The 23825-nt window shown below is 38.4% G+C and overlaps 1 protein-coding gene across 1 annotated transcript in view; it reads right to left on the reverse strand.

The window, feature by feature from the left end:
• DOP1B (DOP1 leucine zipper like protein B) overlaps positions 1–23825 on the reverse strand; it is a 2336114-nt gene that overhangs the window by 1446484 nt on the left and 865805 nt on the right. The window contains exon 11 of the mRNA XM_044071549.1: positions 16689–16808. Coding sequence (XP_043927484.1) covers positions 16689–16808 — 120 coding nt within the window. The remainder of the gene's footprint in view (positions 1–16688; positions 16809–23825) is intronic.

Below are 23825 nucleotides of genomic sequence, written 5' to 3' on the forward strand. Positions count from 1 at the left end.
TTTTAAACAACTGTTTTTAAGAATAACCCTTGGGCAACCAAATTGTTGGCTCAGCATTTAACTAAAATTGGGAATTATGAGAATGTGGACTCAGTAAAAATTAACAATAGTGCATTATTACATTATGCTATAATAGGAAGAGCAGTTGACAGCAACATACAGGGGAATACTAACATACATGAGACAATTACAACTTACTCAATTAAGAGAAAATGAAACGAGGAGAATTAACTGAAAAAAAAACAATGAAAAAATCAAGGAAAACTCCCCAGTAATGATGGAATTTCAGCAGAAGTTTAGAAAAATAAGGAGCAAGAAATAATAAAAGTCTGACTAGTACTTGTAACCAACTTTTGCACGGTGGGGATGTGCCCCTGGCTTGGAAAGAAGTGGTAGTGATAATATACCAAAGACAGGATAAGATCCTCTTGATCCATGGTCATAAAGACACACTTTTATGTTGCATCATGACTACAAAGTCTTTATGATGATTTGTGGCAAAAAGAACTGGAAAGATGCTATCAAGAATAATAAACCTCAATCAGTGTAGCTTTACAGGAGGAAGGTAACTGTCTGATAATATTAACAAAACCCTTACGATTCAGAAGAATGCATTTGACAATAATAATAGTAATATATTAATGTTAATAGGTTTGGGTGCTGAAAAGCATTTGACAGTGTGAAGTGTGAATTTATGAAGAAATCTTTTGAGGTATTTGGTTTTCTAAAAAAAATGAATAACGTTAATATTTAATATCTACAGAGGAGCTCAAGCCTGGGTGAAATGTGGTGGTGAGCTGTCTAAACGTTTAGCCTTATAACAGGAACTAGGCCAAGGTGTCCACTTTTACCATCACTCTTTGCTTTATATGTAGAGAGCTACTAGACAGGAGCACAAGACAATTAAAGATAATTAGTTATGAATGGAGAAATACTAATGAGAAAATAGCCCTTTCTACAGACCGCATAATATTACATATTACATATTAATCTGGAACACAATATAAAACTTATATTTGATAAACTTAAATATTTTAAAACTATAACAGGATATAAAGTAAATAAAGTAGAAACAAAAGCTATAGTAATGACTTATGCCCCAGTACATGACTTGACACACAGCTTACCCTTTGGTTATGTTAAGGTGGGATACTAGGCAATTTGATTGAAACAGGACGTTGAGCAAGCAGCTAAAGACATGGGGAGAAATTACTCAAAATATCATAAGAGAAGACTATGGAAGGTGTGATTTGTGAACAATGCAATAAGACACGTATGATGAAGATGTTTTTGGTTCCAATGTTTCTTTATTTTGGTCAGGCTTATATGTGTCAACCAAGAGATCAGATGTGGAGAAGTATGAAAAGGAAAACAAAGTAGTTTCTTTGGGATACAAAACAGAAAGAATGCAATTGAAAAACTAATACTGACAAAGGGACAAGGAGGTTTAGGACTTTCCAGATTTCGAGACAAACTGTAAGACCATGCAACTTAGACTAACATTCTTGATTCAGTGCACAGAATGTGTGTCCAAATGGAAGTGTATGACAGAGTATCAGATGAAATGATGACAGGATCATACATGAGCATTTTGGAAGATCCAGAAAAGGAATACAAAGAGTATTATGTACAACATTATATACATAAAAGTGGTAAGGAAAAAAATGATGTAAAAGTAAATTAGGCATTGGAAACATAGAATAATATATACATTACAATAGATATAGTAATAAAGACAGAGAAGAAAATGTAATGAGCATTTCCATAAGAAAGAACTAAAAACCAAGATTTGGGGTGCAGATTATAAAAGAAGGTATTGAGCTCAGATCAACTTGCTATGTAGGTCTAATATGAGAGCTCAAAAAAGATATGCACAGGTTAGATAGCAATTTTGTTGGATCATGTATAGTACCTTTTATAAATGAGTCCAGAACAGAAATTTCAGACCACAAAAGAGCAATAAATACAGCGCACAAGGCAATATTAGATTTGAGAATAAAATACAATTTAAGGCAAAAAGAGGATGGAGTGAACAACTAAATATATAAAAGATGATCAGTAGTAGGAAAAAAATCTTAATTACAGATATGTAAATAAATCAAGAAAATTAAAAAAATGTTTGCATGGAAATGTCAGTACTTCTATATTTCTTGTGACTTGAAAAATATTCTTGCAGACAAGAGGCATATGTTGGAGACTGATGGTTCAGAAACAGGTTCTTGGGGGCATATATTTTTGGAAGATACATAGTTGCTTCAGTACAAAAATGAATAATATGCTAAGTATTACATTTTGGAAAATAATTTTATATTATTTTAACCTCAGTACAGCCATGTTTTTGTTGAGCTGGCATAAAATAACTTCTACTACCATATACTAAAAGAGATGAAAGCAGTACTTTCTTTAGTGATCATACTGGCAAAGAAAGCTATAACTGGAAAATGTAAAATTAAAGACAAACCATCAATAAGAAAAGCAAAAAAAGATGATTACAGAGATTATTTATATAAAAATGAAAACTATTAGAGATTAGAAACAACTCCATAATAAAAAAAGGGGCCGCATTGGGAATCTATAATGGAAATTGATCTTAACTAGGACAATGACATGGAACAAACTGCCTAAGATGTTTTCCTATTTAATAAGATACACTACAGTTTGTTTGTCTTTCGGCTTTTTCACGGTAAGGGGTTGCCACAGCAGAACTCCAGTCTGCTAATGATTAGCAGTAGATTTTTACAAAACGCCGAGTTGCCAGTTCGACGCCTAACCTTCAACGAAGGCACGCCCAGTTACGCACGCATGTCTTTCGAAAGCTACCCAACCACAGGAAGGACATGCAGACTCCACACAGAAGGCACTCCCAAGCCACGCCGTGAATTGAACGGGAAAACCTCTTGCTGTGAGGTAACAATGCTACAGCTGTATCATCGCGGTAAGTACAAGATGAAAAGTCACCAGTCTAGTTGCAAAGATCTTTAATATGGTGAAATTAAAATAATATGGTCACAGGTTGATTCCTGATCTCAAATTATGTTGTAAACAATTAATCAGTGTATTTAAAAGTTGTTACGGAGCAAACTCAAACTTGAGATTAAGATTAGATACAATAGTTGACTATGATTTTTGTATTTGCAAGTTTAACGAAGGTAAGCTAGTGAAAGCTAATGTAAAAATTGTCTGACATGACATGTGGCTAGTTTATTAACATTGTATAAGCATACAACTATACAATGGTTGTATCAGCAATCAGTACTGAAATAAGTGCACCAGAAAGTGGGCTGCACAGTATATACAAATTAAAAATCAAGTAATTAATAAAGCACTTATACTGGGTAAAAAAATAAAGTGACATCACAATATGCTACATGCATTCTCAACCCATTTTAATGCTGTACTTTTTCCAACCATGCTGCTCTCATTTGGTTGCTGTTTTTAGAATGTAAAAAAAGAATGCAGTTACACTGAAGATGCTTAACACACAAGGCATAGTCTTCCTTAATTGTCCTTACCATAGGTCTATGTCAAAAGTGATAACTAAATAAAGATGTTTTATGTTTAAAAAACTGTTTACCAAACTAGTAACACAAAGTGCTTTCAAAATAAGTTACTACCACTACATTTTGAAGGAAAATATACACAAACATTATAAAAATACATTTAGCTGATTGCATGCATATTTTTTGGCAATGTCCTAAATCAGAACAGTTAAGGGGGGGGAATACTGAACTTGTATAACATTATCTGGCCTGGAAAATAGGCAAACACAGCATCACTGTGGATAGTTACTTTAGATGAAATACAACAGTGAAAGGAGCATGAGTTTTGTTGTTTTGTTATATCTAACTGTAAAGAAAGAAAAAATAAATAAACGAAAAGGGCACCAGTGACGTAATATGATGTCAAGAAAATTAGGAAGGAGATAAAAGATATTGAACTTTTATCATCAAATGTCAAGATACTACAAAAAACGTTGAAATAGATGCCTTGGATACAACAACTGGAATGGACGTCCGAGTCATGAATAATAGTTTTAAGGCTATTATACACTACACTGAGAATACTTCTTTTTGTATTCACTTATTTTTAAAGTTTTAATATAGTGTAAAACCTGTCCAGCAAACCAGTATAACTATAAGAAAGTATGTGTTACAAATGAGCGTTTCTTTTTGATATATATTATTAATTGATTAACATGTAAAAGAAATATTGTGTTATGTTCTTTGACAATTTTACTAATACAATCAATTCACAAAGTTAAAAAAAAATAAAGGCACAGGCATGACATTAGTAAACTGGACACAGCCTACAAGGCAGGCTACTAGAGTGAAGAGGCTTGCCTTGCTGATGCAAGAGGTGTAACATTTTAGCTGCAAATAGTATGTGACAAGAGTGCAAAAAGTTGCCCTGCTCATGTGTGATGTAAAGTATTTTTGAAATAGGTAACAACACTTCATAAAAAATAAAATAATGATAAAAGGCAACAAGAATGAATCCTTAGCATTTTGTTTAATGTCTATCACAATCAGCCTTTTTATACAGTCAGAACATTAACTTCATGCCATATTCTAAGTGCCCTACAAGTTCAAAATGAGGTTAGCAAGATTAGGTGTGTTATAAACTTTCAGCGTTTGTTTTTAACACTGTATGCAACTTGCCTCTTCTAAGACACACTTGTCTCCACAGGTCTGATGGGATTGATCTGACATTGGGAGTTTCATCTCTGGTGGCATACGAGTGGCAGGACTCAGTCTAATATTAAAAATTTTCAAAATTGTGTTATCCTTTCCCCTTTACCCATGATCCCATGGGCCTCAGCCCAGATATCATTAGCCACTCATTAAAGTCAGGCTGCACCAGTCAAGAGTCCCAGGTTATCTAGTGTTTCTATTTAGAAGTCCATTTCCTAGTTCATTTTGCAAGTTGTTCAGTTCTTGAATACATCCAGGTTAGTCTGTTCATTTTTATTTTATTTTATTTATTTTTTTACTCCGTGGCAGTGGTAGTTGAAGTTAGGATCCCTAGTCCCTCTTAGTTTACTGTCATTTTGCTACTATAGTTATAGCTAGCAGTAACTCACAGATGCTCAAAATTTAAATATAAAGCAAAGACTGCACTTTGGCATAAAGATGCTAAATGCATGAAGTGTTTACGGGAAGAGTATTTCTCAGAGAAGTGTGCTAATTTTGCTAACTTTAAACCTTCCACTCTTTAAGGTTTGAAGAACCAATTGGAGTCAAGAGACACTACCCAGGATACCTAGTTCTCTTCTTGGGCTTCTCCCTGAAATTTCCAAGATTCAGGTAACAGGAAGTCTAATGCTGATATGGATTCTCTGCCCAGTGGTAAAACACAAAAAAGATCTGTTGATGCACCTGAACCACTATCGGCTCTGGACATGCTGCCTAATGAGTATGCACTTAACAAAGCAGAATAAATCAAAGGGATAGCAGCACCTCCCTAAACTGAAAGTCAGTCCTCTGAACTCCCTAAGCCTGAGATCCATAACAATCTGCCCAACATCACCAGCATCTTTCAGGTCCCTCAGGTCAGCAGCAGTTTAGGCAGACTATAAGACAATGGCCTTTTTCAGTGTTCAGCAGATGTGCTCCCCAATGTCATCTCCAACTAACACTGGGGGTTTCAGGAGCACCTTCTCTTCCTACCTTTTCAGATCACAGTCCTGATTCTTCACATTGGGGACCTTACACGTCTCAGTACTATTGAAGTCAATGACTTATACTGACATTTCAGTTTGGGTCAATACTCTTGGCCTCATGTCACTGGTGTTCTTGCTTCTGCCCTCAGGGCTGGTGCTCCTGTTGATCTCTAGGCTAGATTTGCTGAGGCCATCCTCACCCTGTTAATATCAGAGTCTAGTATACTGTCACCCGGCGTAAGTATTTCAGCATTCATCTTTGAGGCCACTGACCTTGACCTGGGTATTAATGGTTGCCTCAACCTTGAGAATCAGGTTCAATGTGTCAGCCCCAAGGATGGGCCAACATTTCTACTTTAGCCATGCTTGGCATTGGTCCCTTGGAGTAAGTGGCTTTGACGTTGGTCATGGGGCATTTACCAGTACCACTCGCCATGACATAGACTTTTCTACATGAGCCTCCTTGCATGATAATTTATGAGTTGCCCCAGGAACCTTTTATTTCTGCTGCTCCTGCTATAAACAAACTGGCCAGGACAGAGTTACCAGGGGTTTTTACAGGATGTTCTCATAGCGCCAAGGTCTTGTTCTTTGCCGTACTCAGATACTCCTCTCTAAGACCCAGGGGCAATATCAACTTCAAGAGGAAGCACTTGGATTCACTACAGGAGTGCCACACTTTAAAATTACATAAAGACCAGGAGGCTTATTCCTCCCGTCCTCCAATCCAAGTCACCAAAATCAGGGAAATTTTGGAGCTTAACCAGGCAAAGGCCAGATGGCCCCAGGACATCCCTTTTGGGTATGTGTATCCTTACAGAGGTCTTCTGATTCCCCAGGTGATCTTCATCACCCGAAGATGACATGATGCAGCTGGTCACAGACAATGCTTGGAATAATCCAAATGTGGTGGATTGTGTTTCGAAGATTCCATTTAAAATTCTCTGTCCATCCAAGGACTGACCCATCATGTAAAAAAAAAAAAAAAACACTACTGGACTCAACTATTGCTTGTGCTACACTTCAAAATGCCCATAAACCAAATGTCAAACCAGTCCATCTTTCTAATAAAGAATGATGTGCATTGGACAGACTTGAGAAGTTTGTGTGTTTTCATCCTCCACCTTGTCCTGGAGGACATTAAACTACATGGTACATATGCTGAGGTTGTAGAAGTGTCAAAAAACAACATTGCTCAGGCTCTTGAAAGGTTGATTAACTCTGACTTGAAAAACGAGACTACTGCCTCCTGCTAGCAACACTATGAGACCATGCACCTTCCTCACAGCACTGTGGATGGTTTGGTGGTCATGAGAGATAGAGAACTCATGGTTCACAAACATCACTGGCTTTGTCTGACTGACTTTCCTGAAAATACTAAGGCTGATTTTATGACTGTTCCAGTCAATGGAACCTTACTCTTTGGATTTAAAGTAAAAATTAGCAAACTTCCTTGCTCATGAGAAAGAGATGGTGTCCATCCTCCAGGCTTGGGGGTAAGACTGAGCTGTTTGTTGTGAGTGCAGGCCAACAGATCTGTCTGGGGAAATCCCATTTGTGGACTACATCCAGTAAGACTTCTCTGTTCAATATCCACTGGTGAGGGTTTTCCAGTGGCCTGCTTAATGAATTTAATGAATTTGCCAGCATATTGTCCTGGGACAGAATGTAAACTGCTTATATAGCAAATTTGCTTTTACAGCTTGGTCCCAATCCAGAAGGGCCAGTCTGTATAGTTGGTAAGACTTTGCCCCCCCCCCCCGTTTGTTTATATACCACATGACTATTGTGTTGTCTGCGAAAATTCTGAGGGAATCTGGCTTCCACAAGTGTAAAAAAAACTGTAGAACCTGAAAGAGTGCCCTTATTTCTTTCACACTGATGTCTTCCTTCCTTTGCTTAGGTGTCTACTGACCCTGAACTGTTAAGGGGGCCTGTCCATGCCACCTAAGCTAAATATGATGCATCTGTGTTAATTTCCTAAGTGGGAACAGCTGGCCTGAATGGAAGTCCTGTATTCAACTGCACCTGAGAGCTCCACCAACTTAACTTTGTTTTCAGAAGAGAAAGAAGTGGAATCCAAGTGTTCAATGGATGGCAATGCTGAGACCAGAGAGACTTGGGTAACACTGGATCTTTCTCATGTGAAGTTTGACTTAAGGAATCATGGGGATGGAAGTTGCCATGAACTGATCAGCCCTTAGAATTTCCTTTGCAAAACAATTTTGAACAGGAAAGTGGGAGTGAAAGTACATGGAGAGAGTCTGCAAGTTTCATCTGTCCAGCTTGCAATCCAGAAAAAATAAATCCTGTATAGGAGTCAGGGTAGACTTTTTAGACTGATCATTAAGCCCAGCCTCTGCAGTAGGGAGATAGTGAAGTTGAAAGTGTTTAACGAGTTTTCCTGCATGGTTGCCTTATGAAAACAATGCCACATTGTGGGAATATTTGAATTCTCTGAATCCTGTAAAAGAAGACAAGCTGGTGCTAGGTAATTTGTGAAAATCCTGGGAACTGTGGACAACCCAAAGAGTAAAGCAAAAAAACAACAGTCTGATGAACATGTTGAGAACCAGAGGAACCTCCTGTAATAAGGGTGAATGGGAGTGTGAAGTTAGGCATCCTTCAGATCAAAGGATACTAAGAAACTGTGGGTAAGATGAAGGGGAGAAGAGTTTGAAAAGAAAGCATCTTCACAAAGGTAATGAAATGACAAAAGCCAACTAAGTTATCAGGTTGTCCGTTTACTATAAAAACTTAAATAACTTAAAAGATTTAGCGCTTTCGTCTTGCATATACTTAGGTACTTCATCAGAGTTAAAGTTACAATGTGACATCACTTCCTTATATATAGACTTAATCCAATTAATCAATAAACCATGACCTGTTAAGGAGACTAAAAAATATGCTGAAAAACATCTTAACAAAACAAACAATATACCATACATAGTCACAATTTCATGTCATATTTCTTTTGCTTTGAGTTTAAGAATACTTGTAATAGAAATACTATCATTTATTCCCGACTTTGTGGTGGCACTTAAACATATTTGCTGGTTGCAACATTAACGCTCTTACTTCCAACAAATTATCATAGTCATTGCCCCACCCACTCACTAATGTTTATCCTATCAATAATAAAAAAGATACATTTTTTATAGGATCTTGCCTTTTTTAATGTTGTATGTATGTTCAACAGTTTCTAAAATAATGAAGTGTGGGTGTTGTAAATACATAAATGCTGGCCCCTATGTTATAGTTTAATGAGGGGAAAGGGTTTTAAAATGCTCAGGGAAGTGTAACTGTAATACAAACAGGGTAATATACCTGGCTACCTGCACTTCATTCTGTGGCATTTTATGTGGGCAAGACCACAAGAATATTAAAGGAGAAAATTTATGAACATACCTACAAATATACCACCACAAAGACGGGATTAAATGATAGCATTTCTATAGTCTATATAAGGAAGCTATGTCACACTGTAAAATTAACTCTGATGAAGTCTCTAGGTATATGCGCTAAGTTTTTTTAAGTTATGTTTTTACAATAAATGGACAACCTGACAACTTATTTCTTATTACTTTTATTTCAGAAAGTCCAAATTATTACATACATACACATTCATCCTTTCTTGTTCAGGTGACTGGTTCCGCTGTGCTCATCAAGCCTTTCCTTCATCAATGTTACCATCATCACAATATGGGCAAGGAAAACATTTCCTTATTAGCCTGCCATGCCATACATTCCCTTTAGAACTTTATTCATTCTAGCTTTAAAAACAACAGTGCTGCCATGTTTTATGTAATTAAGTAACCCCACCAAAAGCTAATATCTCTGCCAAAAAAAAAAAAATAATAATAGCACCCTGACTATATCTAAAATTTCTTAGAAGATTTGACCTCCATGCATCTCTGAAGGTCTAGAAGCCAGACATGTTCAAACAGAAAATTATCAACTCTGGAGCTCCCTGTAGACAAAGAAAAAGGTTTTCTCCTTTTTACAATGTGCTTTTTCTTCTCGCTTTAACAACACTGGAATGGTGCATTCACAAATTTGCTTTGGCATTATTAGCAAAACAGGCAAACAGATATGACAGATCCAGTGGCTCTGGTGGAACCTTTGGCAGCATGATAACCTACATGCATCCTGAGGTTTGCCACTCTGGAAAACATTGCAGATTGTGCAACAAGCTTGTCTTTAGCAGGTCCAGACAACTGGTTGATGGTCTGGTGCACTCTATCAGACATGCCCCTTTGGAGTTCAACTATATGGTCCAGGTAACTGAGCATCCTTAAAGAAAATGAGATTGCATATACACATTTCCTTAAGTGATCCATTGCCAAAGACTCACTATCTGCATTGTGGACCACAGGGCTGTGAGGTGAAAAAGCCGCCTTTACAGCAGCTGCTAATACTAAAGCATCTGCTCCTGTAGTCTCTAGCCATAAAATATATCCTAGGCCATAGTCTGCTTTTTTTTGGTTGTTTATCTTTTAAAGAAATTCAGCTAGAGTATCTGGGTTCTCACAGACAGTTTTGTTGGAAGTCTTAAGTGTGTTGGTTGAAGACTACATGATGATACAGGAGAATTAGTGTCCTAATCATTCAAATCAGATATGCAGTTCAATCCACGCACTTCATCTTGTGCACAGCTTCCATATGCACCTGTTAAAGAGAAGAAAACTTTCTTTTGGGAGCTAAAATGGCCTGAAGGAGCTGTTTCTGCTGCTCTCACCCATCTGTATTGAATGATAATCTGTAAAGTCTGGGACTCATCAAGAAAAATTCTAAGGCCAGTAGATATCACTGGCACGGACTCAAGGTCAAGGCTGCACAGTATCCACAACAAGAATGAGTGCTGCTTCGAATTGAGATCAGTGCCAACACGTGAGTCAGACCCAAAGCCTCTCCAGTGAGATTCACAGCCACTGATATTAATGTTTCTAACATCAGTGTTAAAAACATAACAACCAAAGATGGTGCCAAAGCCATGAGAATAAGAATCAGGCCAGAAATGATCGATGCTGACAGCCTTGACCTTGTTAACTTTTGAGAATTCAAACGATACTGAAGTGCTCATAGCCCAGTACTGATGACAGGAGGAGGGATTACATTTGACCTTGAAAAGAGACCAAAGATAATCCAGGAACTTTATTATAAAGGAGATGGGAACTCTGGAAAGAACTAGGATATTAAGATGTATAAACAGGACATGGGCTGGTCAACAGGTAGGGAAAAATGTTTCCTTTCTTTTCTTTTTTTGGCAAAGATGTAGGGTGGAACTCACAGACACAGTATACAAAGCTAAGCTGCAGTACAGAGGTAAATGCAGACAAAAATGACTAAATGCAATTTAGTGAAAAAAATATAAGAACAGAATATCAGGGCTGTAGATGGCATATGTTACCAAATACCATGCCAGCCTGAGGTGCACAGAACATGTGTAAATGGGCAAGTCTGCATGAATAGCACTGGTACAGCAAGTCAGAGAAAGTCCATTAAGGATGTGATCACAGCAGATTCTCAGAAAAAAATCTAGAGCAGGAAAACTTAATGCTTTACTAAAACAATGTAGCAAGTGCAGCATTAGCCTCTACAAAGAAGTACTTAATTTAGTTAAAAACAATTACACATTTCAATTGCTACAGATGTAGACATGTGAGTGTGTACATATACGACACACTTGAATTTGTTAATTATAGTACAGTTATTAATGTGCTAAATAACTCGTCCTTAAAATAATCCAGATGTTTGGTGGCACTCACTCCAGTTAAATTCCTTTCCCTCCACCTTGTTTATATCACTCCTATCTTACACAAATATCCACAACTTCCAGTGCATGAAACTTAAAGTATATTACCAAATTCAAAAACGGTTATACAAACATTAGTACTAAAATCTGTGTTTATATCTGAACTATGAAGTAGAATTCTATTATTAAATTTGTGAACCTACCTACCTAAACCGTACTGCATACTATATAACTGGCAAACTAAATGACTAGAAAAGTACGACAATAAGTCCAACTTGAACTTCTGCATTTCCTTCATCACGTGCATCTAGTTAGTGGATCAGTCAATTTCACATACGTAAAGGCTACACAACTGTAGCAAACTTCTTCTTCTTTCGGCTTTTTCCCAGTTAGGGGTCGCCACAGCGGATCACCTGTCCGCTCATGATTGGCAGTAGAGTTTTTCCAATGTCGAGTTGTCAGCCCGGTGCCCAACCTTCCATGGAAGGCACACACACTCACACTCACACATAAGGCCAATTTAGTGTGTCCAATCCACCTACAGCATGTCTTTGGGATGGGGGGAGGAAACCGGAGCACCCGGAGGAAACCCACGCGACCACAGGGAGGACATGCACACTCCGCACAGAAGGCACCCCAGTCGAGGATTGAACCGGAGGACCTCTTGCTGTGAGGTGACAATGCTAACTGCTGCACCACCGTGGCCGCCAAACTGTAGCAAACAAATGTACTTATTTAACCACCAAAGTGCTACTAATAGTAGTAACTTCACTTTTATTGCACAAGATTTACTCTAAATGTTTATTTTGTTTGCAATTAAATCTTGGTTTGCCACCAATAAGCCTAATTTCACTTACTGCAAAAAGAATACACAAGTTACAGAGTAACATGGTACATCCTTATGCATGCTAGTAACACATGTAATAAGAAAACAAACAAGCAATGTGTTATTCACAACAGATTTAGGTGCTCAATATGTATTATAAAATTGTTACAGTTTAGCCCATCCTGCTCTTGGCCTGAAAATACACCTTAGTTCTATTAACTTCTACAGACAAACAAACCTTGTTGACAAATTTCATTTAAAATTACTCAAATGCATTCACTTCACCAGTCGCTTTCCACAAAGTTCTCTATCTGACTTGACTTTATGTATGTGAAAGGATGTACACTTGTCTTTTGTAAATATGATCTATGCTGTACACCTTTAACACAGTCCAGCTTTAGTACTATAAGCAAAGTTGCCCTCTATTACAGTATTCATACTTCGAAAGGGGACTGATTGAGACAAATCAAGTATAGGCTTTCAACAGAAACAGAATATAATAAGCATTATACAATGCTCATTACTATTCAAAAGAAGCACTCTGATTGGACAGCCAAACCAGTGTGCCATTGTAAATCAAACATAAACTAATAGAAGAAAGTCTGGCTCATACCTCTCAACCTCTTAGAGGAAGAAATCTGGACAAAGCCATAAATAAAAGTGGGACAAAGGCTCGAGAATTGTGACAATTTTTAAATATTGCTCTTACAAAGTTAGAAAGTTGATAGAATAACAGGTTTTGCATTAGCATGTATTTTCTGAAGGGTATGAAGTCTGAAACTCAAATGTCTGTCATTATTTTCTAACCTCAGTCTAACAATTTACCAGTAATTTGTCAGAAAATCACAATTTTATGAAAAACACCAAAAATATGAGGCAAAAATCTAGAAATTCTGTGAAAATCTGTATAGCTGAGAGGTATGGTCTGGCTGATGAAGTGCCACTGAATGACCAGCCTTTTTATTGGTACATGCTAAGGGACAGAGCAAAATATGAGAAAAATAAAGGTATACTAAGCAAAACTAAAAATAAGGAATGTACCTGATTTTCATTGTATGTCTGTACTGTCCCCCACACAATCTCAGCAGTCATACCTCTCAAATGACCATTTTACCTTATAGTTTTGGTCTACTCCTCATAAAAATTGTAGTTTTCTGGCAAGCCACTGGGGATTGAAGTTATTAAATAATGACAGACATTTCAGGTGCAGGTTTTATATCCTTCTGAAACTGCCCACTAACACAAAACTTCTTATTCCATCAACTTTCTAAACTTATAACAGCAATGTTTAAAATCTGTCGCTATTTCTGGACTTTTGCCCTCCATACACTGGGCTTTGGCTAGATTTCTTCCAGACCAGTCAAAAAAAAAAATCAGATTCTCTATTACTTCTCCTGCACAGATATACTCTGTAAGCATGAGAATGCAAGTCCCATATGCATGGGTAGTACATCTGCAAATAAGGACAAATGCAGAGGAACACTACGCCATTACAAAAAGACATTATTTAAGAAAGACAAGCAATTTCTTTCTCAAATAATGTATTTGTATAATGGCAATAAGCCACTCTTGTTTGTCTGCATATCAGGATTTACCCAGGGCTGGCTTTGTTGACTCACTCTGGCTTTGCCCTCTTGATCATACCACACTAACCATGTGTAAATCCTGATGTGTTCTCACACAGTCATGGATTATTGCTTAAAAATATCTTAGTTTCCCTTTGTGCCGTGACAATACTACTTATAAAAAATGGATTCTTATATTTTAGATACTGCTTGTCTGAATTTTGATATGCTACTTTCCTTTGTTCAGGATACACAGTTTGCTTCCTTCTGAACAGGTCACTTAACAAGACAGTACTCATGGGTCACCTGAAAAGGACCAATTGTGTCCAGTGGGTTTACCCAGTCAACAATTATGTAAAAGAAATTCACTTGTCTGTACATTTCCATACTGTGTCACAATGAGATTGTTAAAAAATTTACTGATCTTTAAAACTATCCTTACCTTTACAGTCTTAGGATTAGAGTGAGTGAAGTGTCCGCTGCAACACAGCACATTTTGAAATACAAGTTTAGGTTCCTTTGCTTTGTGCAAAATGTTTACTTTTGCAATCAACATACTATGAATACAAAATAGCTAAATAAATAAGAGGATTGCTAGCTTTAGTTAAAATGTTTCTCTCAGCAAATAATATATTGAGCCATGGATGTACTTTATGAGATGTATGCTTAGACCTTGAGTAACATTTCTACTGAATACGATTTTGGAGTTGCTGTTAGATCATCACTTCCTCTAACCCAGTAATAACAGTTTGATTAATGGTTAAGTAAACATTCGTTTTATCTGATTTTGCAAACAAGTACTTTCACAAGAAAATACTCTGCAATGACAGTTATATTGCATTTACATTTTCACTTGCTGTGCTTCAGTTTTTTTTTTCAAAAAACACTAACTATGGCTAATGGGAGTCATGCTCAGTTAAGAAATAAGGCTTCATTAAGGAACGGCTGCAAAAGATATGTATATTATGCTTTTTAGGGGTGAAAAGTTACACAGCTTAAGATGATTAGCATTTGTTCTAGGTTATAAGAAATTCTTAACTGAAATGTGACTGTTGTGCTTTATATACTACTGCTATCAGCTAAGTATTATTTTTGACATAAGAGAAAAGTCAGACTATAAGAAGATTAACTTATACTTGAACAGTGAAGCAAGGCTAAATCAGCAAGCAGCTATAAGAAAAATAAGATTTTTAGTACATTAGATGTAACAGTTACATATTTTTTTCTGATATACCAGCAATGTGCTAAACAGAATACTACAATATGGAAGAGAATAGATTATCTCCAACAGTCACTGCCTTCATGAGTACAGCTGTACTTGTTTTAAAGGCCATAGGGTAAAAGGACCAATTGTATTTCCTTTTGCAAAACGAGCTAAGCTAACACTTTTAACAGCCAGAAAGAATATGCTCACTTATAAAACTAGCTTTCTTTCTGAAGAATGGCACTCAGCCTTTGGCAAGAAAACTAACATTTTTGTATCCACATTTCCATCAGTAAACCTTCAGCTCCACATCTGTCTCCTGAATACCTGTGTGTCAGGTATAGATAACCTTTGCAAAAATCACAAATCTATAGCATGACAGCTTGTATTCCATGCACTGTGAACAGCTACAAATTAATTTGTCACTTAAGACATGACCTTTTACAGCATCATTTTAAGTGGAAGAACAGTAACAGAAATGTAACCGCATAGCCAACCACAGATTGTCAAAAACAAATTACAACATAGTCTTATTGTCACAGGACTTTCCAAGGACATCAATGCTAAGTTTCATGCTATTAGCAAATGTTGCAAATATCCTGTCAAATATCCCCAATTTTCAGGGACATCCCTGATTTTCACTCAAAATCTTGCTATGTACAACACATTCCATCTTAAAATTTGGGAAATTTTGGGAGAAAAGATTGTGTATTTTACTTGGTAAATAATGAGAGCTATACACTTATTTTACTTCAGAAAGAAATGCATATCTGCAAGCTTGTTTTTCAATTGACTTTTTAAATGAATTATAATAATACTGAGACAATGTCCCTGATTTGTGGACTTTGTACCCCCCATTATTTTTAGATTTGTCCAGAATTCTGGAGCAAAGACATGGAGAGGTATGCAGTCAATCATACATCAAAATTAAATAGTACATTTAGCTACAGTTCCATTAAACTTGTTATTAATCATTTGACCTGATACACACCTTAAGTAAGTTCTCTCGTTGCTCTTGGTTTGCGACATTTAATCTGAGTTGTATTACTAATCTGAAGTTAAGAATCTATTAGTAACTTTGTCAAACAGCCAGGCAAACAGCATACAAATATTGATAATTCAGTATGCATTATAAAATCAATGTTTTTCAATTAAATTGTATTTGCTGTTGATAATAAACATGCCACTGACTGGCCTAATCTTGCTAGACATGTAGATGCTGCCTATGGACATATCCATTTGTTTTGTTTATTGCTCATATGTAATACTGTCAGCTGCAGGTTAACACCTAACGGCTGACTGCATCATGTCTGTATCAAATCCATCTATACGAGTGTTACTAGGTGAGGAGGCTGGTCTACAGCAAACTCTTTTTAGCCAAGGCTTACAACGCAAGCACCTTGCAAATAACAAAAGTGCATCTACTGATAATACTTAGGATTCCATTAAAGCAGAACAGAAACCCAAAACAAGATTAGCTGGAGAAATATCTGGTGCCAGGACAGGAAAGATAAGAGCTAGAGATTAACACTTTTTAATGTACTTAGTTGTTAGGGCAATAAATGAAAGCACATTACACACACACAAACACACACACAAAAAACACTTTGGACAGACATCATTCTGACACAGTCCATGAACATAACTTACCTAAGACACAGTCAATGAACATAACTTACCTAAGACAATCTTCAAAACATCTTGTCATATAATCCCACAGGTATTCTGTGCTTAAGGAACTGATCAGCACATTTGCAGTTTTGATAATTTCAGAGGCATTCTTGTTTTCTTTGATTTTGCTGAGAAAACAAAAATATGTATGAATAAATATAAACTTTAATTAAATAAAATGATAGAGATTTCATGGACAAGCAAGTCTTTAAAATGTACAGTTGTGTAAACTTCCCATAAATATAGATGTTTGAGTGTATTCACTGTTGCAGTCATTACATTTGGGTAATCCTGCTGGCAGGTTGCCCTCAGCCGGCCTGAATTCCAAAGTCTTGGGTCCTGCGTCGGCTGCTGTCGCCCTTTCCCTGACATCAGGTCGTCAGGGGTATAAAAGAAGCAGCCGACGCCATTTTCTTCAGTTTTTCTTGTCCCAGATGTCAGGTGCCCCCAAAAAGGGTAGCCAAACTTTAAATATATATATATATATATATATATATATATATTCAGAAATACACCAATATAAATTTTACCTTCATCTGAAAGCAAATACACCACATAAGTTGTATAAATCAGAGAAGATAAGATCCAAAAGAAAAAAGGGGGAAGGCAGGTGGGTAACCTGGACTGCAACAGTGAATACATTCGAACATCTACATTTATGGTAAGTGTACACAACTGTACTATGTTCTTCGTGTTTCACAGTTGCAGTCATTACATTTGGGTAGAGTCCCAAAGCTATGGTTAGGAGGCTGGAACTAGACAGCAGTAGGAGTGGCTATGAGGCCCTGCAGAACTGCAGTGGCAAAGCATGCCCTGGATTTAGAGTAGAGTGGCAGATTCTAATGCTTTGTAAAGGTGTGCAATGAACTCCAAGTAGCCACCTCTAAAATGTCTCTGGTTGGTACTCTCCTGAGAAAGGCTGCTGAGGTGGCTGCAGCTCTGGTGGAATGAGGCCTAATGCCTTTAGGCACTGGCTTGCCATGGTGTAAATAGCAGAAATGAATGCAGTGGCCTAACCACTTAGAAATAGTCTACTTGGAGATAGGCTTTCCTTGTGATCCTGCAGCATATGTCACTAGTAATTGCTCTGACTTTCTGAAAGCTTTGGTTCTGTCCAAGTGGAATCTAAGCTGTGTATGTTCAAAGAATGCAGAATTCTCTCCCCCTTGTTCTGTGGATTTGGGTAAAAGGTTGGCAGATGGCTGGATTGGTTAAGAGGCACACTGGACACTACTTTAGGCATAAATGTTGGGTTTGTCCTCCGGGAGACCCTGTCTGGATGAAAAATGATGAAACGTTCCACAGCCACAAGCGCCTTTAGCTCTGAAACTCATCTTGCAGAAGTAATTGCTAGGAGCAGAGCTGTTTTCCAAGACAAAAACTTCAGATCAGCAGTAGCAGCAGGCTCAAAAGGAGGCAGGGTGAGCTTTTCCGAGACATAGTTGAGGTCCCATGCAGGTATTGGTAGTCTCCTTGGAGGCCTTAAATTTTTGACTCCTCTGAGGTACTGCCTCAATAAAGGATGAGAAAAAAGTGGTGGCTCTGTATTGTAATGAGCCGAAATGGCAGAGGCATGAATTTTAATTGATGAAAAAGACAGGCCTTTGTCCAGCATCTCAGTTAAGTAATGCAAAATCTGAGGAATATTTGGTACCGCTGTATCAGTTCCTTGTGCCCAGTTCCAGGCACAGAATCTCTTCCATTTTCCAGCATAAGACTTTCTAGTACTAGGCCTTCTGGCTTCCAGAATGACATCCATCACAGCTTTACTGAGAGGTGTTTTTTGTATGACTACATTATCCACCATGCTGCCAAGTTTAATGTCCTGAGTTGGCTGTGCAGGATCTGATTGTTTTTCTGGGAGAGTAGTCGAGGTATTTGAGGTAAGGTCCAAGCTGGGTAGAGAGATAAGTTCCTTAGTATTGGATACCAGCACTGGCATGGCCAGTCTGGGGCAATCAGTATCATCTTTGGCTTCTCCTGTCTGACCTTTAGGAGCATCTTGGGAAGGAGAGGCAGTGGAGGAAAGGCATATACTGATAGGTTTTTTCCAGCTGAACGATAGGGCGTCCACTTTCCATGCTTGTCTGTGATAAGTCCTTGTGCATAATCTTTTTAGTTGGTAATTGAGAGGGGAGGCAAATAGATCTATGTCCGGGCATCCCCATTTCCTTGTTATCATGCTGAAGACTTGTGGATCCAGCTTCCACTCGTGGGGATCCATGAGGTTTCTGCTTAGTTCGTCTGCCAGAGTATTTTCCTTTCCTGGCAGGAATTGTGCCTGCACATGTACTTGGTAAGTCAAAGCTGTGTCCCACAAGGTCATGGCTAGTCTGCAAAGGGGGTAAGAATGTGTGCCCACCTGCTTGTTTATATACCACATGACCGTGGTGTTGTCTGTCTTTATCAGTAGTTGTCCCGGATGAAGTAGGTCCTTGAAGGCTGTCAGAGCATTTTGAACAGCTAACATCTCTTTTTGGTTTATATGTAGATGCATTTGGTTTGAGGACCATGTGCCCTGAATGCATCATCCTGCCATGTGGGCTCCCCAGGCATAGTCTGATGCATCCGTAGTTACTGTCTGCCTGGCTGGGGGTAATGTGAATGGCTGACCCTTGTTCTGGTGACAAGCCTTTGCCCACCATCGAAACTCCTGTTACAGGCAGGGAATGAGAGGAATGATTGTTTCCAGGCTGTGGCAATGTTGAGTCCAAACACTTTTTAGGTACCATTGAAGTTTCCTCACATGCAGTCTTGCATATGGAATTAGTAGGATACAGGATGCCATGAAGCCCAAAGCCTGCAGAAGTTTTCTTGCAGATAACTGGGCCTTTGTTGCCAACATTTTGAAATAGGTAGTCAGTTGCCTTTGTTTGTCTGGCGTGAGATAAGCCATCTGGGCAGCTGTATTCAAGCTTGCACCCAGGAATGTTATCTCTTGTGAGGGTAATAGTTTTGATTTTTTTTTGTTGAATGTGTACCCTAGGCATGTTAGAAGTCTTTTTACAAATGCCAGATGTTGAAGAAGAATGTCCTTGTTCTCTGCTTGAATGAGAAAGTCGTCCAAGTAAGGATATATTTGTATTCCACTTTATCTGTAGAATGCAATTACTGGTGCCAGGCACTTTGTAAAGACCCTGGGCGCAGTAGATAAGCCAAAGGGCAGTGCAGAGAATTGGTAATGCATTGAACCAGTCTTGAATCTTAGGTATCTTCTCTGCATGACTGTCTGATTGGAACATGCAGGTATGCATCTTTTAGGTCTAAAGTCACAAGCCAAGCATTCTTGCCCAGCATGGGCAGAAGCTGCTGCAAAGTCAACATTTTGAATTCTGGAATATCCAGGAATGTGTTCAGAATAGATAGGTCCAGTATCAGCCTCCAGGCCTTGTCCTTTCTGGGTACCAAGAACAGTCTTGAGTAAAATCCTTGTCCCTGCTCTTGCTCTGGTACTTGTTGAATGGCCCCCATGTCCATGTTTTTCTGCCTCTGCCCATTGATTTTTTGGCAGATCTGGCCAGGCATTTGCCTTTGTCAGAGTATGGAAATGGAACTTGTAGCCTTGTGGCACTATGTTTACAGCCCACTTGTCCTGGGTTATGAAGTGCCAATTTTGAGCAAAAAGTGATAATTTTCCCCCTAAGAGTGCTGCCAGAAGATAAAAGCTTGGTGAAGGCAGGGGGAAGTCATTGGGACTGTTTTCTGTATGTTTGTGATCCATTTTCTCCAGCTTTGGAGTAGAAGCACCCCATTGCTTTGACCTATAAGGACCTTGCGGCTGGGATCTGCCCCTAGGGTGTCTGGATCTGCCCCTTTGAGGTCTGTCTGACACAGGAAAGGACCAATTTTTTGTAGGCCAGTGTCTACTGAACCTAGGTGGCTGTACTTGTAAAAAATCTTCAACAGTTAGCATAGATTTAGCTTTGTCCTCCATTTTCTTTAACACCTCTTCTGCCTTAATACCAAAGTATCATGCTGTAAAGGTGCATCTAGTAATTTAACTTTAACATGATCAGGCAGATTTTGTTCCTTTAACCAAGCATGCCTCCTAATTACAGAACCTGTAACTGCGGCTCTGCAGGAGGCCTCCAAAGAATCAAAAACACATTGCAAAGTATGTTTTCCAACTTGATGATCTGCATACAGTACATCCTGCATTTCCTTGTTTTCTGCACATTCAGAGTTTAACGTTTAATGTTCAAGCAATCCCATGACATGTTGCTGATATTTAAGCATATGAAATTGACAGTTTAAGGCCCTTATAGCCAAAGTTGCAGATGTGTAAACCTTGTTTCCCCATCTATCCAGTGCTCCTGAATCTCTGTCAGAGGGGGTTGGGTTTTTTGCAGTGGAAGCCTTAACTCCCTTTGGACCCTGTGAAATAGTTTCTGGGTCAGCAGCAGAGTTTTTAAAAATAAATTTGTGTGAGTCAGGGACCCTGTAATATCAGTCAGGTTTAACAGGAGCTGGGGTTAAGGAGTCAGGGGTCAGACTAGACTCCGAAAACACTTCATCTACAATGTCTAGCACAGGTGGAATGGCTAGAGGCCTGTGCTGAGGTAGTAAACAGAAATCCCTAAGCCTCTTTTTAGATTCTGAAAAATCTTGGCTCTCCCAGTGGAAATGCTCCCTCATGGTATGCAAGGTTTCCCCAAAGGAAGAGTCCTCAGGAGGAGATGCTGAAGGTATAGATTCTTCAGCATCAGAATCCTCATGGGGGGAAGATAATATTCCTGATCAGAAGAGGAATCAGAAGAAATAGAAGCCTGATCTGAAGATTCATAGTCAGCGTCTTGCCTAGGCCTCTTATCATGAGGGGGATGGGAACCCCTCATCAAGGTAATCAAGTCTTCGGCCATTTTGAACATCTGTTTTTTGGGCATAGAGGCCTGTCCACATGGCTCTTGAGTTTGTTTCCTTGCTTTAGAAGGTGTTTTAGTCTTTGCCTTTGAAGCTGAAGTCGTTTTAATGTAAAGATGTTTAAGTCTGAATACACCCTCAGAAGCCGGTACCTGCACAGCGGCTCCGGACCCATCTGAGGGATAAGCATGAGGCTCCAATACCTTGAGTATCCAGCGGCATGGCTGACTCCACATGGGAGTCAGTAGTGGCCTGCGACTCTAAAGTAGCGGGTGTTAGGGGCTGTGAAAGCACCTCACTGAGAACCGGCGACTGGCTTAGGAGAAGCTTCGTCGTCGGTTTTGGGCCTCGGTTGTTTATCTCTATCCTTTTCTTTGCATTTTTTGTGAACTCCGGTAGTCGGATGGCTATCCGACAACATTTCAGGATAATTAAACCGGCGTCAAAAAAAGTTTAAAGCAAAATCATACCGATGCTTAATAGTGCATTGGTTAAATCTAGCACAAAACCGACAACAAGTAACGTTGTGATCAGGGCCTAGGCAAGGAATACAGTAAGAATGAAAATCCTTATGAGGTATTTGCTTTCCACAAGAAATACAATTATTAACTTTTTCTGATATCGGTCTGGAGCAAGAAAAAAGTTTCCCCAACGGGGTACTTAGCTTTATTGAAGACTTCAGATCTGAAACTCAAACACGAAAATCTCAGGAACCGGCCGACTGGTACTTGCAAACTGCTTCTGCTTCGGGCACCGCGCGGCAAGAAAGACCGAAGAAAATGGTGTCGGCTGCTTCTTTTATACCCTTGACGACCTGACGTCAGGGAAGGGGCGACAGCAGCTGATGCACGACCCAAGACTTTGGAATTCAGGCCAGCTGAGGGCAACCTGCCAGCAGGATTACCCAAATGTAATGACTGCAACAGTGAAACACGAAGAACATCTACACTTGCATCTGTAGAATTCTGTCTCATCTTGTATAAAAAAAAATGTGAGCCAAGGGTGGGAATGCCAGTTCAACACTACCAGAGTACACAGCAACATTCATGTGAAATGCTTTTTTTTTTTTTTTAATTTTTATTGCATTTGTTTTTATTGTATTTATTTATTTATGCATTTACCTTAGCTGAAAAAAACACAAGAAGTTCAGTTCATAAAAAAGTTTAAATGGAGTCATTAAGTGAAACAACACTGAACATACTTTTTTAAAATATACACACAGAAGTGATTTTACTTTACTGCAGGTGACTGATAAAAGATGTTTAGATCAATGATTCTTACTAAATTATAAAGTAAAACGGATGAGACAACAGGATAACTATTTGGCTCCTTAAATAGGAGAAGGAGTGCTGAACTGTAAGTCTGAGACACTGGAATTAAGTTATGATTCTTTTAAAATTGTGATTCTAAAATTATGACTGGCCAACAGCAGGTGTGTTTCAGCTTAATCTGTAAAGATACAGTGAGAGAAAGGGCAGTTTCAATCTTTTTTTTTTTCCAAGGTCCATCTCTGACCAACTACTCCTGTTTATCAACAAATACATATCCTAAAACAGAAAAAAACAAGGAAAAAGAAATACTGCTAACTTAGGGGAATTATACTTTCTTAGCTACAAATTACAACATTCCTCCACCTTTAAAAGTGGAGCAACGCAATATACTCATCTCTGTAGAAAATGCAGTGAGTCTCACGGTTGTGACACCTTCTCAATTCACTGTATGCCAAAACATAAAACATCAACTAAAACTTAATGGAAGAGTAAATCCATCTACATCAGATGGTGCTCATTTAGTTTTTGTGTGCTGAGATCCTGTCCTTTCTACATTATACACACAGTTCCACAAAAGCTGTGTCATCTTTCTGTTAGCTTAAAGTTGTCTAAATAAAGCTAAGTACACATGCAGAATTAATCATTTTATATTTACAAAATAAACACACATTTTAAAAGTACAATTACTAATTTCCGTATGTCAATGAGACACTTCTTGAAATTCAGTAAACTGCTGTGTTATTCTGTAGTTTTTCATAGCATCTGTTTCTCATTTCACTGACATCCAGGGGCTCCAGATTAGAAACCGCTACCAAATGTTACAACTAACAGCTTTTACTGGGCTAACAAACTGAAGATGGCTACATTCACAACAGTTCTGCTAAACATAACAAATAGATGAATGCTGGATTCAGTCTTAACTGAGCACAGCAGCTAAGAGACTTACATTATGGATGTACATTAACAGGAAGCAGGATCCCTTGCACCTATCATCTGGAGGGATGTGCCTCTCAC

This window comes from Protopterus annectens, chromosome 5.part0 (genome assembly GCF_019279795.1).
Source record: "Protopterus annectens isolate FY-2018-M chromosome 5.part0, PAN1.0, whole genome shotgun sequence".
Classification (NCBI taxonomy): domain Eukaryota; kingdom Metazoa; phylum Chordata; order Ceratodontiformes; family Protopteridae; genus Protopterus; species Protopterus annectens.